Here is a 14,187-nt window from a genome sequence, read left to right as displayed (position 1 = left end):
GTCTATAACAATATGATTGTTATTGAGATTCTTAAAAAGTCAAACTTCAAGAAATTGTTGATGATGTGTTGTTAACCACACATTCTTTGTTCTTGAGTAATCGATGGATATGACTCATAAGAGTATAGAAGACAAAAGTTGATTTTTTGCGAGAGGTGAAAAGTAGTTATGTTCTTTTACTTGCCCATTAAGAAGTCCATCAAGGAACACTTGATGAATTGTTTACCCACCGAATGCACTTTGTTTTGAAATTGTTGAATGCGGTAGCGTAAAGATACTAAGTCTCATCTAGTGTTGAAATAAGTATATTTACGTAAGAGTTTTTTATCATAAGGTGTGATGGTTTTGGAGGAGTTAGGGATTATTTCATCAGGATGATTATTTTTTAAGATAAAACTCATGATTCCTAATGTTTCTTTTATTACCCTTGCTATTATCCATCAATGCCCTTTGCATCCTCTCTTGAGTTTGGAATTATAAAGATCAATACCTTTTTCCGAGAAGAAACTTTGTTCTTATGAGCATCAATACTCATAAAAATGTTCGGGTAAAGACTAAGAGTCCGGTCGGACTAACAATTTGGGACTGTGAAAACTTCCTTATAAATAAAGATGATTGTTGTAAGTAGAAGTTGCATTGAGTATAAGGTCTGGTTAACTAAGTGCGAAAATGAAAGCTATGATTCCTTGGTTTTTGTTTGAAGATTTGATTTTCTCTTGTCCCATTCAGTCATGGTGTCTAGATAGTGGTCCTTATTCCTCCACCTTGCGTATAAATTATTATTTCATCATATTTGTTCATGACCACTCTTAATATGGTTTTTGTATTCAATTAAAGAATAATCTAAATCTCTAAGATCTTCAAGATTTTTTTAGACTGAAGTTAAGAAATTGTTAGATCGACCGGGAGGAGAGTATTATGGCTGATATGAGGATCTTTGGACAGACTTAAGGGCCCATTCGCCAAATACTCGGAAGATTCGGATATAGTTGGTCTGTTCACTATGTTTGATAGTCCCGAGCAAAATTGTGTAACCGAAAGGCTTAATCACAATTTTGTGAACATAGTGAACAGTATGGTATGAAAACTATTTTGTCTGAATTATTTTTTATAAGGTGAAGCCCTGATAACAGCCTCTTATATCCTTGATCATGTTCCTTTCCAAATATGTTCTTTTTTTTTTACTCCCTTTTCCATTGCAAATTATTCATAAATCAAACTTAAACCATTTTAGCGTTTGAGTTGTTCTGCAAATCTAAGGTTGAATAATCAAGTATTGTAGAAGTTGGAACATAAAAGTTTTTCATTGTTAATTTGTTTCTTACTCAGATCTTGTTTTACCATCATTGTTAAGACAACGAATTGTGAATTCTTAAATAGTTTTCTGGAGTTTGATATAGCCAAGAAATGTAGCTTGTTCCCAGACTATTTGATATAATGAACATGAATATAACATTGGCATTATGGTTGACCCAGTTACTAAAAAGTTGTTTTTAATTAGATTTATGATTGGGTGCAACGAGATATATGATATAGTTGATGAGACAATATGATGTTTGGGAAGCTTGTTAAGTTGCCCAAAGGCTTTAAACCCATTTATTTTAAGTGGGTGTATAAGACTAATAAATATTCACGAAGAAAGATTGTAAGGTTTAAAACCAGATTTGGCGACTAAAGAGTTTACTCATAAAGAGGAAGTAGACTAGTGAAATTTTCTCACCTATCTCTTCTAAGGACTCTTTTAGAGTTATACCAAATAGATGTGAAGATTGCCTTTCTAATTGAAAACCTTAATAAAGAAGTCCATGTCATTTAGCCTGAGGATTTTGCGGTTGATGACCCTGAGGATTTTGCGGTTGATGATTTTAATCATCTTGGTGTAGACTCAAGAAGTCTAATTTGTGGTTTTAAGTAAGCTTCCAACTATGGTGTTTAAAGATTAATAATATTGTGACTTCATTCGATTTTGTTGAGAAACTTGTAGATCAATATATATATATGGCAAGGTCAGTGGGAGAAATTTTATCTTTCTCATTATTTATGTTGATAATATTTTGCTCACTAGTAGTGACGTTGGCCTCTTGCATAAAGACCGAGCAATTGTTATTTGAGAATTATGATATAAAAGACCTTGGTAAGGCATCTTTGTCTTGGGCATTGAGATCCATAGGGATTGTTTATGCTATTTATTGGATCTTTCTCAGAGGGCATATATAATTTATATTTAAAGAAGTTCAGTATGCTAGATTGCATACTTGAGAATGGTTTTGATTCTCAAGGGAGATACACTGAGCTTATTACAGTTGTCCTATAAAGGATACTGAGAGAGAACAATTGAAGAAAGTATCTTATCTTGAGATACTTGAAGAGAACAATTGATGATAAGATAATCTACAAGCTTGTTCCAGACCTATAGCATTAAGGTATATATATTTGACCTTGCTAATTGTCCGAATAATAAGAAGTCTACTTGAAGTTGTTTTCCTTGATGGCATGAGGGATAATATTGTGAAAAGTGTAAAATAAGGTAAAATTACTTATTTCATCATAAAGGTTGAGTTTGCTACATGTTATGGGGCAATTACTCAAATTGTTTGACTAAAGAATCTCATCAGATAATTGACAGTTCTATTTTAACATTTTGCATAGATCCATCCAGTTGTACTATGATCACAATTCAGTTGTGTTGTTTATTAACAACAAGAAATGTGTGATCATAGGGTCTAAATACATGATGGTCGAGTATTTGACCACTAAAGAAAAAGTTGTTTGGTTAAGGAACCTCATTAGACAGTTGACATTTTTTTTTTTTATTGTGGATAGATCTATCCGGTTATCTTGTGATAACAATTCTGTTGTGTTGTTTGTTAACAACAATAAGGGTATCACAGGGTCTAAACACATGGAAATTAAGTATTTGACTATTAAAGAAAAGGTTAAAGAATGTGACACCACAGTAGAGCATATTTGTACAGATAATATGGTTATAGATCCCCTAACTAAGGGTCCCCGCCCCAGACGTCTTTGATAGACATGCGGTAACTATGGGTTTAGGAGGAACCTTAGATGCGGTTGTTTAGTGGGAGTTTGAGAACTTTGCTCTATTGTGTAATAAGGTATTCTATCTGTACTTGTCTCTTGTATGCACTTGATAATTTATTTGAATTCAATAAAGTTCTTTGGTGACATATTAATCTTCACATTATTATCATGTTGCATGTTATGAAAGTCTTAAAGTATGTGTTAACTTTAAGCAAAAGCTAAGGCATTCATGTATTAGCCTTAAGGTGTGTCATGTAACACATAAAGTTAAAACTCGAGTTATAAAGATGACACAGGTTCGTGGGAACCATAATGTACATATAATTTCATTTTTGTGGCATTGAGTCACAGGTTCGAACCATAATGTACATGCTTTCGTGGCATTGAGTCACAGGTTTGTAGGAACCGTAAAGTATATTCTTTTGTGGCATTGAGTCACAGGTTCGTGGGAACCATAAAGTATATTCTCTCGTGGCATTGAGTCAGGTTCATGGGAACCATAAAGTGAGAGATTTGGATTGACAACGAGAATGACACATGAGGATTTCTATAAAGTGTCATTAGTTGCCACACTACCATATTGCATCCATTTTCGGTAAAGTTAAGAGTATTTGTAACCATGGATGGTCTGTGTTGCATAAAAGATGCGATCCAACGCCATGATTCGGTACTTAAGGCTCTATGTGAAGGGATTGAGCTCTAGGATTATCCTCAGACCAATATAAAGTTGTGCACATAAAGGTCAAAATGTTTTCAATGTATTTTTTTTCAAATGTTTTCTTAAAATAAAGGAGATGTTTTGTTTTACTCGACTGTGTCACAATCAATATAGCCCAAGTGGGAGAATGTTAGAATATTAATTGAATATTCCACATAAGGTGGGCTTCATTGATTGTGTTACACTTTGATTTGGTTTCTTATTGGTCTGATATTGGTAATATACAGTTACTAGAACTCTTATATGGACTGGCTAGTGTGGGCTAATAGGAACCGTTAGATCTTGATGGACGATCTAACGGATTTGCCTATATAAAGGATGCTAGGTCCCTCCTCTAAACCCTAATCATAATCACAATCACATCTGCTTAGTCAGAAAGGATATACCATCAAGCCAGTGAATAGGGAGGAGTCTAGAGGAGAAGATCCAACATCAAGTTGATCATAGAATCAACTTCCACCTCAAGTTTGTTCCTAGTGGGAGACATAAAGAAGATATTCCGCTGCGCTTCGTCTCCAATAGAACCATAGAAAGGTATGCTCATCATCATCTTGTGTCATTATCATACTAAGGTGTTTTTAGTCGATCTATGCGATCTTGGATAGAAATATTCTTAAAAAAAAAAAAAAAAAACAAAAAAAAAAAGAACAACAACAAAAAAACAAAAAAAAAAAAAAAAAAAAAAAAAAAAAAAAAAAAAAAAAAAAAAAAAAAAAAAAAAAAAAAAAAAAAAAAAAAAAAAAAAAAAAATAAATTTTTTTTTTTTTTTTTTTTTTTTTTTTTTTTTTTTTTTTTTTTTTTTTTTTTTTTTTTTTTTTTATTTTTTTAATAAAAAAAAAAAAAAAAAAAAAAGAAGAAGGAGGAGGAGGAGGAAGAAAAATATTTATTTTTTTTTTTTATTAAAAAAAAATTAAATTTTTTTTTTTTTTTTTTTTTTAATTAAAAAAAAAGAAAAAAGATAAATTATTAAATTTTTTTTTTTTTTAAAAATTTTTTTTTTTTTTTTTTTTTTTTTTTTAATTTTAATTTTTTTGTGTTCGAGAATCAAAATCTGTGTTTTTCAAGTACCAATTAATATGTGATTTGATTTGATTTTAGAAATTGTACTTTTTTGGAGTCCGGATTCTCCTAAAAATAACTTTTCAGTTGATTTCCGTATCAGAAGTTATTCTTTGATTTTATCTCATGAGTTAATAAAGTTATTTGATTGATTCTAGAAATTGAGCTTTTTAGGAGTCCGGATCCTTATAAAAATAACTACTCACTTGATTTTGATTGAATATGTTGATACCATAGCTGAATTTTATTATTATTATTATTATTATTATTATTATTATTATTATTATTATTATTATTATTATTATTATTATTATTATTATTATTATTATTATTATTATTATTATTATTATTATTATTATTATTATTATTATTATTATTATTATTATTATTATTATTATTATTATTATTATTATTATTATTATTATTATTATTATTATTATTATTATTATTATTATTATTATTATTATTATTATTATTATTATTATTATTATTATTATTATTATTATTATTATTATTATTATTATTTTAACCAAGTGGATATATACTTGGTTATCATGATCGAAGGCTTATAGGCCCTTCAGGGATGGGACTAGAGAGGGGGGGCGGAGATGTGAAGGAAACGGAGGATCAAACCACAAACCTCCTAGGACTTTAGGCCTCTAAAGTAAGGTCGTCTCCCAATGCACTAGAAGTGCACCACCTTTGATTCTATCTCAATGGGTAATGGTTGTCTACTGCGAGAAAACCAAAATTCAACATTGAGTAATATTTATTTGATTGATTTTGGAATTTGAGCTTTTTAGTAATCAGATCCTCACAAAAATAACTTTCACTCAATTTTGATTGAAAATGTTAATAACATGGCTCAATTTTATTCTTGGATTTTATCTCATTGGGCAATAGTTATCCATAGAGTCAGAATCGGGATTTAACATGGATAAGAGAGCACTGACGTTTTTTCATCACATATTGCTAGTGGCCAATGTATGACCCACTGGGAGTCACTTCTAAATTATTTTATCATATTCAGACATGAGTCCACACAAAAAAAAAAGGGTAAATTATTGAGAATGATATTTTTACCCTTACAAATATAGTTAAATTAAGAGCAAATTGTACTGGCACCTCAAAATAGAGGTTTTAAAGCACAAACACCCTCACTTTATGTTTGAAAAACAAATAGGGATGGCTCAGGTGGGGGGCGTGTGCCTGGGTCATGTGGTAAAGCGTGAATGATACACATGGAAAGGTGATTGCAGAGAGACATCAGCAATAATTTTTTTTTTGAGGTGGTTTGCAGAATTCAAGCCAAAATGGAGATTATTGGGTTTGAGTGCTAGTATTCTACAAATCCATATAATTATAATTTGGTTGTATTTGCAATTGAACGGGTTAGGAGTTAATTACTTGTATACGGACAAATTTGTAATTATATGGGAATTAGGGTTTTATGCTTCTCTTTAAATAACCTTTATAAGATAATCTACATGGATCAATCCCTACAGGAGATTAGGGAATCCATCCCAAGAATCCATCTCAGAGGGGCAAGTAAAGGAATAAGCACTTTGTGAAGTGTGAGAGTGGTGAGGTTTCCATTATTAGTGAAATATCCTATAATGTCTCTTTGATGCATGCAATTTTGCCGAATCACACTAAACTTCCTTGTATGTGTTTTGCTTATGTTCTTCTTCGTGGTAGTGTATCCGTGCCCAACATTTGCTTGATGGTTCGAGAGCCAGTTGAACACTTTGAACTCAGCAGCTCTCCTTGGGAAATGGTTTTTCCCTCGATATCATCTCTTCATATTATCCAACTTCTCTCTTCAGAAAATGCTGCTCAAACCCGCCACTTCGAACCGGTAGGAACGGAGTCTCTCTCTCTACCTACCTATTTAAAAATAAAAAATTCCATCACCTTACTCAATGGGCCTTCCAGTAATTTGTGGTCAAACAGCCCATCCGTCGGGGAGACGATCCGAACTCAAGGTGTAGCTGGAGGAGGTTAACTCATAGAATAACCATTTCATTTAGATTTGATTTCTTTACCCAAAAAAGAAAAAGAAAATCTAGGAATCGAACTGCTTAGAGAGAATTGTAACTGTTCTTATAATTTTAACTGACTTTGAAATTGATTAAGCTAATAACATAGACAAAGCTGGTGTTTATTCACTTCACAGGTAGATTCTCAATTTTTTTTAAAACAAGAAAGTAAGGGACGCCCCATTGAGGAAGTTGATAAGAACCAATACAATTGCAGACAGTTGGGAGAAAGCAGCATTCTCTACTGACAATGGTGATTTCAAACCAGGTTTCTCTTTGAACCCATCTTCACAAGTCGAAGATGCATCTAACACCGAACTCATTTTGATATTTGCTGTAGGATAATCCTTAGATTTGAGTGCATTAACTACTTCCCTTATAGTTGATAATCCAGTAGAGTAGAGCTCCTTACAATCCTGTAATGGTATACTGGATTTCCCATCTTTCAAGAGCTCATCAATCCGTGCATTAATTTCTGTAGCGTTTTCTTTGACTATATTCAGAGAGATGAAACCTAATCCTTCGAGATCTGCACTGTGGCTCTTGGGATCTGCTCCGAGAGCTGCTACACAAAAGTTGTAATTGATGTTCTTGTCACTTTGAGCAGCTTTCTGGCATGTCTCAGTCACAATATCAGCATCAACTGCAACAAGAAACAGAATGACAAGAAAGAAGAAAGGCAAAGAACACTTCATCTTGTTTGTTGATTTCTTCAATTCTATCTCTTCTAACTGTGAATATCAGAAAGGGTTCACTATTTATAACACTAATTCTCTCCTGCATGCATACATGATTTCTTTAAAATGGAAAGTATGTGAGAAAATATTTTTGAAATCTGATACTTTCTTTTTTTTAATTTTTGGGTAAAGAATCTGATACCTTCCAGGTTTGAAGTGATATGTCATTTAATAACATAGCTGAATTTATTTCTTGAATTTATTTCTTTAGTTCTACCTGATTGGGTAATAGTTATCTACGCGAAAATAGAACATGCTGGCTCAACAAAAATATAATTCTAAACCCTTTATGTATGTTATAATTTTTTGATGAATAATGTTTTTCGTTTTGGTAAGATTTTTTATAAGTAATCGAAATCGAAATAAGGTAGTTTTAATACTTTTTCTAAAATGGAAAAATGAAAAGTAATTTTTCTAAAATGGAAAAATGAAAAGTAATGATCCTAAACAGTAACTATGATTAGGAAATTGGGTTGTATGCATGGTTCATTGTGTCGGCGACATATCGCTGACACAGGGCGATATGTCACCATGTCGCTGGGGAGCGACACAACTCCCCCTAGCGACACGATATATACCAAATGTCGGCGATATGTCGCCGACAAGTCGATATATCACCAAAAAATCGAGCGACTTTTGGCGACATGTCACCTGTGTCGCCAGGGTCCGACACGGCGACACGAGTCGACATGTCGAACCTTGGTTGTATGACAGTATTTCTATTATGTTTTTTTTGTTTAGATAAGAAATAATTTGTCCTATTTTTAAGTATATTCATTGATTCTGGGCGTTGAAATCATGTATGTTACAAGATCAAGATCACCTCCCTGCTCCTACTTTTTCAACCAAAATTTGAATAATACGGAAAAAAATTTATAAGACACATTGTAGGTCCTCCATGGATCCCACCCAGATTTATGGTGAAAGAGCGTCAGGGGCTCCCGACAAGGAGATGATATGGACTCCGGTTACACAAAAAACACGATTATGTAACCCAAAAAAAATGCCAATGAAACACAAGACTTTGTGTTTTTAGGGTTTCAAAATAGAAGATTATGTTTTTATATAAACAAAATGGTATATTGGTATTTCCTTACTTTTTCAAGAGAAATGCTATGAATTTATTTATTATTATTATTTTTTTGTTGAGATTTTCAGAGTGAACTCAAAATTGTGCGAAAGAGTCAATTTGTTTCAAAAAATGAAAGGGGGCCGAGGGAATACAAGAAACATATGGGATTACACGAGCCCAGATCCTCTTCACCCAACTGGTTCGCGAGACTATCCTTTCACACTCACATAAGGCTTGACACAAGGTGGAGCGGATATCCACCGTATTTTACACATGCATGATTTGGTTGTTTTTATTATAAAAATGCAAAAAATAAAAATGAAAAACAAGGAATATGACTAAGTCGCCTAAGGGCCTATTTGGTTACATGAATCCAGAAGATTTCATATCTCGGATTCATGAATCTGAGAATTATATCCGTTTGGTTGTAAAAATCTCTAGATTCATGAAATCTAGAGATTCACATTTTTATACTAAAAACGTGAATCCGTAGATTTATGGGTAAGGGGTGAAATCCAGAGATTTCAAAAAAAACTATACATTTACACATTCACAAAAATCACCTCGATCTAATAGTTTTTTAGGATGAATCCACAAATTTCATTCCACAACCAAACATCTAATTTTATAAATTATAACTCCATAGATTTGAAATCTATAGATTTAAAATCTCTAGATATTTGAAATCTCCAAACTCATGTAACCAAACAGACCCTAAATTCTTTTGAACCTTATTATAATAAAATACATAATCATTCAGAGTGATTCACCTTATCATGGTTTAGATGTAGTTCCTACTCCGAAATGTGTTATAGAGACTCGTAAGGTAGTTTTGTACTTTACAATTGAGGGAAGAGGATTTGTTTCCCACTCTGCATCCCTCAAAGTCTAGATCCCTCACCACCCAAGCAAGTTGTTGTCCTCTCATTCTTCCACACTCACATAGAGTATGCCGATATTACACCGACAAACTCTGCGTTAGGCCTTATATGAGTGTGGGTGGACGTAATGGCAAAGCCATTGGGGAAGGGCCCTCCGGATTTTTCAAAAAGTTGAATAATCATATAGTTTTTCCTCATTTCTCTTACTTCACCTATGAAATACCACTATATAGTCCTCCCGCCTCCAAAATTAAAAGTAAACTTTTAAGATAAAGATATGGGTATAGATGTCATTCTTAATCATTATCTGATGATTATCATTAAACCCTAATTTTAAGAAATAAAAAGTTAAATCATAATTAAAAACTAACTCATGATCCATGAATTTATCTCTATTTATTCTTTCAAATTTTTTCTTTCATGATTCTACTCCTTTTTTTTTCTTTCTATCTTTTTCTTTTCTTTTTTTTTTTTTTTTTTTTTTTTTTTTTTCTGGTGCTTTTTTAATACTGGAAATGAAATGTCACCGGATAGGTGCGAACCCAAGACCTCCCCATGGGAGTCTGGGTTTTTAACCGCTTTACTAACCCACCATTGACATGATTCTCCTCTTTTATTCCCTTTTTTTTTTTTCATTTAAAATTCAGCCATTAATTTTATAAGATCTAATCATAATCATTTTATTTTATTTTTGAATCCCTAAATTTTCGATTTTACTAATAGCAATTTAAATTTTAAATCGTTAGTTCGATTTTTAGAATTTAAGCCATTAATAAGTTAGATCTAATCATAATCATTAAATCCTTTTTACATAATTTATGAAAATTGACTATTTTTCCATATTTAATTAATTGACTTCAAATCTATATTTTTTCCTACAATTTCTCCCACATTTTCTTTCATGATAATTAAAGTTTTTTCCCCACAATTTTAGCCTTATGCTTTATTTCAATATATTTTTTATATTTGTTTTATCTATATTTTAGTTATCTTATTAATTTACCTAATTTTTTAATGTGGACCTCACTTTCGAATAATAAAATAATTTAGAGGTGGTTAGATCCTACATTGACCCACATATTATGTATGGTGAAATGACATAGTGTTTGCCCGACGGAGAGGTGATCCAAACTCATTGTTCAGCCCCCCCAATATTCAATCTTGGCTCCGCCCCTGGGTGGATACTTTAGAACTTGCTTGCATGGTTTAAAATAGCATGCAGAAATGCTTCTTATTTCTATGATGTTTCACCCTGAATTCCTGATATGTAAACCAAGAGCAGACCAGCGGCAAACCCATACACTTTGAGAGAAGTATAGAACGAAATACAGATAAGGAAGGAAAAGTAGAGGCGAAAAATGGTGAATCTGAGATTGGCAATGGACTCTGGTTCCTTGGACTACAACATTTCCAGTCCAGAAAACCTTGATGGGATTGCTCATCGTGCATGGTGAGCCCTTTTCGCTCGATGGTTCCAGAGCCAGCCGAGCACTTCGAGCTCAGCAACTCTCCTCTTGGGAAATGGTTTTCCACTCAGTATCATCCCTTCTTATTCTCCCAACTTCTCAAAAGGAACTGGGGTCTTTCTTCAGAAAATGCTGCTAAAACTCGCCACTTCGAAATGGTAGGAACGGAGACTCTCTCTCTCTCTCTCTCTCTCTCTCGCTTTCCCTCCCTGTGTCTATCTATCTATCTGTCTATTTAAGTTAATCTCACAAGCTACTGCTTTCATGGTATATCTCAGTGTAGAGGATTGGTACCTGGTAACAGCTACGTACATATCAATATTACAACCCTAATTGAACTCAAAAAAAATTGGGTAATTTTCATATGGACCCCCTTAGGTTTGGTTGAGGTCATTTTTAGTCCAGTTTAAGTTTCTTTTTGCATATGGTTCCCCTGTGGTTTAAAGAAATACCTAAATAAGGACAAGCTTAACAGAAACTGTTAGTTTAATAAATTTTGTGACAAAAATACCCTTATGTTTTTGAATTTTTTATTTTATTTTAGTTTTAATCTACTAAAAAATACTCCAAAATAAATAATTATCAAACTATTTCTCGCAAAAACAACAGAGTTTTTATTTCGATAAATTCCTAGATCTGCACAGATGGCTTTCACCTTCGACGAAGAAGCACTTGACACCGGCGTCTTGCGAAACTGCCGATGGTGATGGCAAATTGGACTAAGAGAGGACATCAACCCTTTCCTTCATCGATTGGTTATTCCTCTCCGTTCGTATCTCCTTATTTCCAAAGAGCTTACTGAACAGATATTGAGAGGGCTTACCTTCACACAAAGGCAGATATTGAGAGGGCACTGGTCACTGAACAAGGTTGGATGGCGAATCAGGAAGAGAGGTCTCGTTACCACTCAGTTCTACTTCGCAAAGTTGGTCGAGGCTATACCTGCTACTTGAGTAACCCACGGATGATGTGCGAACACAGAAAGAGAGAGTTTGGCTGTTGAGTTGATTTTCTACTGCTGATCTTGCTCTAAGGGTTTGACGCCGACGCCACACTATATATCAGTGCTATTAATCCTAGAGTTTCTTCACATCACACTTCTTTTTGTCTTTTTGGAGGCTTCTCAAGTACCCTTTCTGTCAAGGTCTCAAAACCAATCTCTCTCTCGAATCAATCTTGAAAAGATTCAACTTCACTAATGGTTTCTCTCATCACGCACAAATTTCTCTGCTTTGCCTCTTGTGATCGTTTTTGGAAAGGGTTGATGTTCCTCTTTTAGTCCAATCCGCTGTGCAGTTTCGCATAGACGCCTATGTCAAGTGCTTCCGACTTCGTCGACGGTGAAAGCCGGTGTAGATTTAGGGGTAAATGAAAACTCTATTGTTTTTGCGAGAAATAGTTTGGTAGTTATTTATCTATTTGGTAGTATCTATTTTAACAGATTAAAACTAATATATGAAGAAAAAAATCCAAAAGACACAAGGGTATTTTTGTCACAAAATTTATTAAACTAACAATTTTTGTTAAGTTTGTCCTTATTTAATCATTTCTTAAACCACAGGGGAGCCATATGCCAAAAAAAACTTAAACCGGACTAAAAGTGACTTGAACCAAACCTCAGGGGGTCCAGATGAAAATTACCCAAAAAAATTCAGAAGTCTTTCTTATGATTCCTACAATTTCGTGGGTTCTGTGTCACAATAATTCTGGATGGACAACTATCTGTAGTTACCTTCACCAACAGAGACCTGGGTCGGCTCCCTGAAATTATCTTCAACCTGTGTTACTCATGTCTCAGTTTTGTTATCAACTAATCGGGTCAGAATTCTAGTCCTTAAAACCATGGAACAAAACACTGTTCGAGTATTTTCAGCTTACTCTTTTAATCATCAGAATCAACCCTTTTGTATAATTCTTTCCATCGGTTAATTAGTTTTTTATGAGTTTGCAGTCTTGTTACCTTTCAATCCTTCTCCCCCACCCAAAAAAACAATCAATAGTCACTTGTATTGCAATTTCTCTTTTTAACCTCCTAGAACTGTTAGAGTTTTCTCAGCTATCAGGGTTTTACCACCAAATTGACTAGGGTTTAGAAAACCAAGAAAACCCTCAACCGTAAGAAAAGGGATTTACCAGAACTCGGTAACAAGAAAAGTCTCAATCTGCGATGACTTTTTGTGTGGTGTGTGTGAAAAATCAACAAGGACTTCTAACTAAATATTATCCGAATCTGAATCTGGTTGCTAATCGGACGGATGATTCCAGACTCAAACAACCTTAAACAAATACGAATCTAACTTCGGAGATGAATTTTGACCATTGACCATATTTACAGGTCTACTTTAAACAACAAAAACCTCTCTTTTTTTTAATAATAATAAGGAAGAAAACCACCTCGTTTAAGTCCGACTTTCACCTGTTCTTATTGTTACTTCCTAAGTTGGAATGGAATTCACAGAACCATATGGATGAGTTCAGATCCTCGGATGAGTTCAGATCCTCTACCAAATAGTGTTCCTTCACTCTTCTTCACTATAATAGGGGTAGACCCACATGAGATCCACTAGCAACTCTACTCCTAATTTATACTAGCAGCACTCAAAGTTGGGCTCTTATTGTTAGCATCCAATTTAATTTTTATTTTTCAATTAGCTTTACCAACCTCGAAAGTTATTATTCTTGCCACAAGATTTGCAGACCTTATTTTCTAAGTAGTAGCCCAGGAATTTTTGCCAATAATATTCAAATAGACCTTTGTCCTATTGTTTTTGTTTTGTTTTGTTTTTTTTTTTTTTTTTTTAATTTTTTGTTTTTTTTCTTTTTTTTGAATCCGAAGAATTTATATATAAGGTGGGGAATATTACTAATATAGGTGTCGCTGGATGGATGCGAACCCAGGACCTCCCCGTGGGAAGTTGGGCTTTTAACCGCTCTACTAATCCACCATTGGCTTTGTCCTATTGTTGTTCATGCCTTCCATGATAATAGATTGCTTGTACTCAGGGATTATGAATATGGGCTGGACCTGGATTGCCAAAAGGGCCGATAGGGCCCATCTGGGCTCACCAGCCATAGCAACTTTTCCCGTTGAAAGTTGAAACCACTGGGGCGCAGTGCTTACATGGTTTAAAATAGCAGAAATGCTTCTCATTTGCTAAAATGTACCATCCTGA

The 14,187-nt window shown here is 33.6% G+C and overlaps 1 protein-coding gene across 1 annotated transcript; it reads right to left on the bottom strand.

The window, feature by feature from the left end:
• Positions 1–7,013: 7,013 nt before the first annotated feature.
• LOC149013190 (putative invertase inhibitor) lies at positions 7,014–7,553 on the bottom strand. The gene has a single exon (XM_089157709.1). It carries the CDS (start codon positions 7,551–7,553, stop codon positions 7,014–7,016), a length of 540 nt encoding a protein of 179 aa, XP_089013835.1.
• Between the last annotated feature and the right edge of the window lie 6,634 nt (positions 7,554–14,187).

The sequence above is a fragment of the Hakea prostrata genome, chromosome 6 (assembly GCF_041222555.1).
Source record: "Hakea prostrata isolate BN-2017 chromosome 6, UWA_Hpros_2, whole genome shotgun sequence".
Taxonomy (NCBI): Eukaryota; Viridiplantae; Streptophyta; class Magnoliopsida; order Proteales; family Proteaceae; genus Hakea; species Hakea prostrata.
This window is presented reverse-complemented; position numbering and strand designations above follow the sequence as displayed.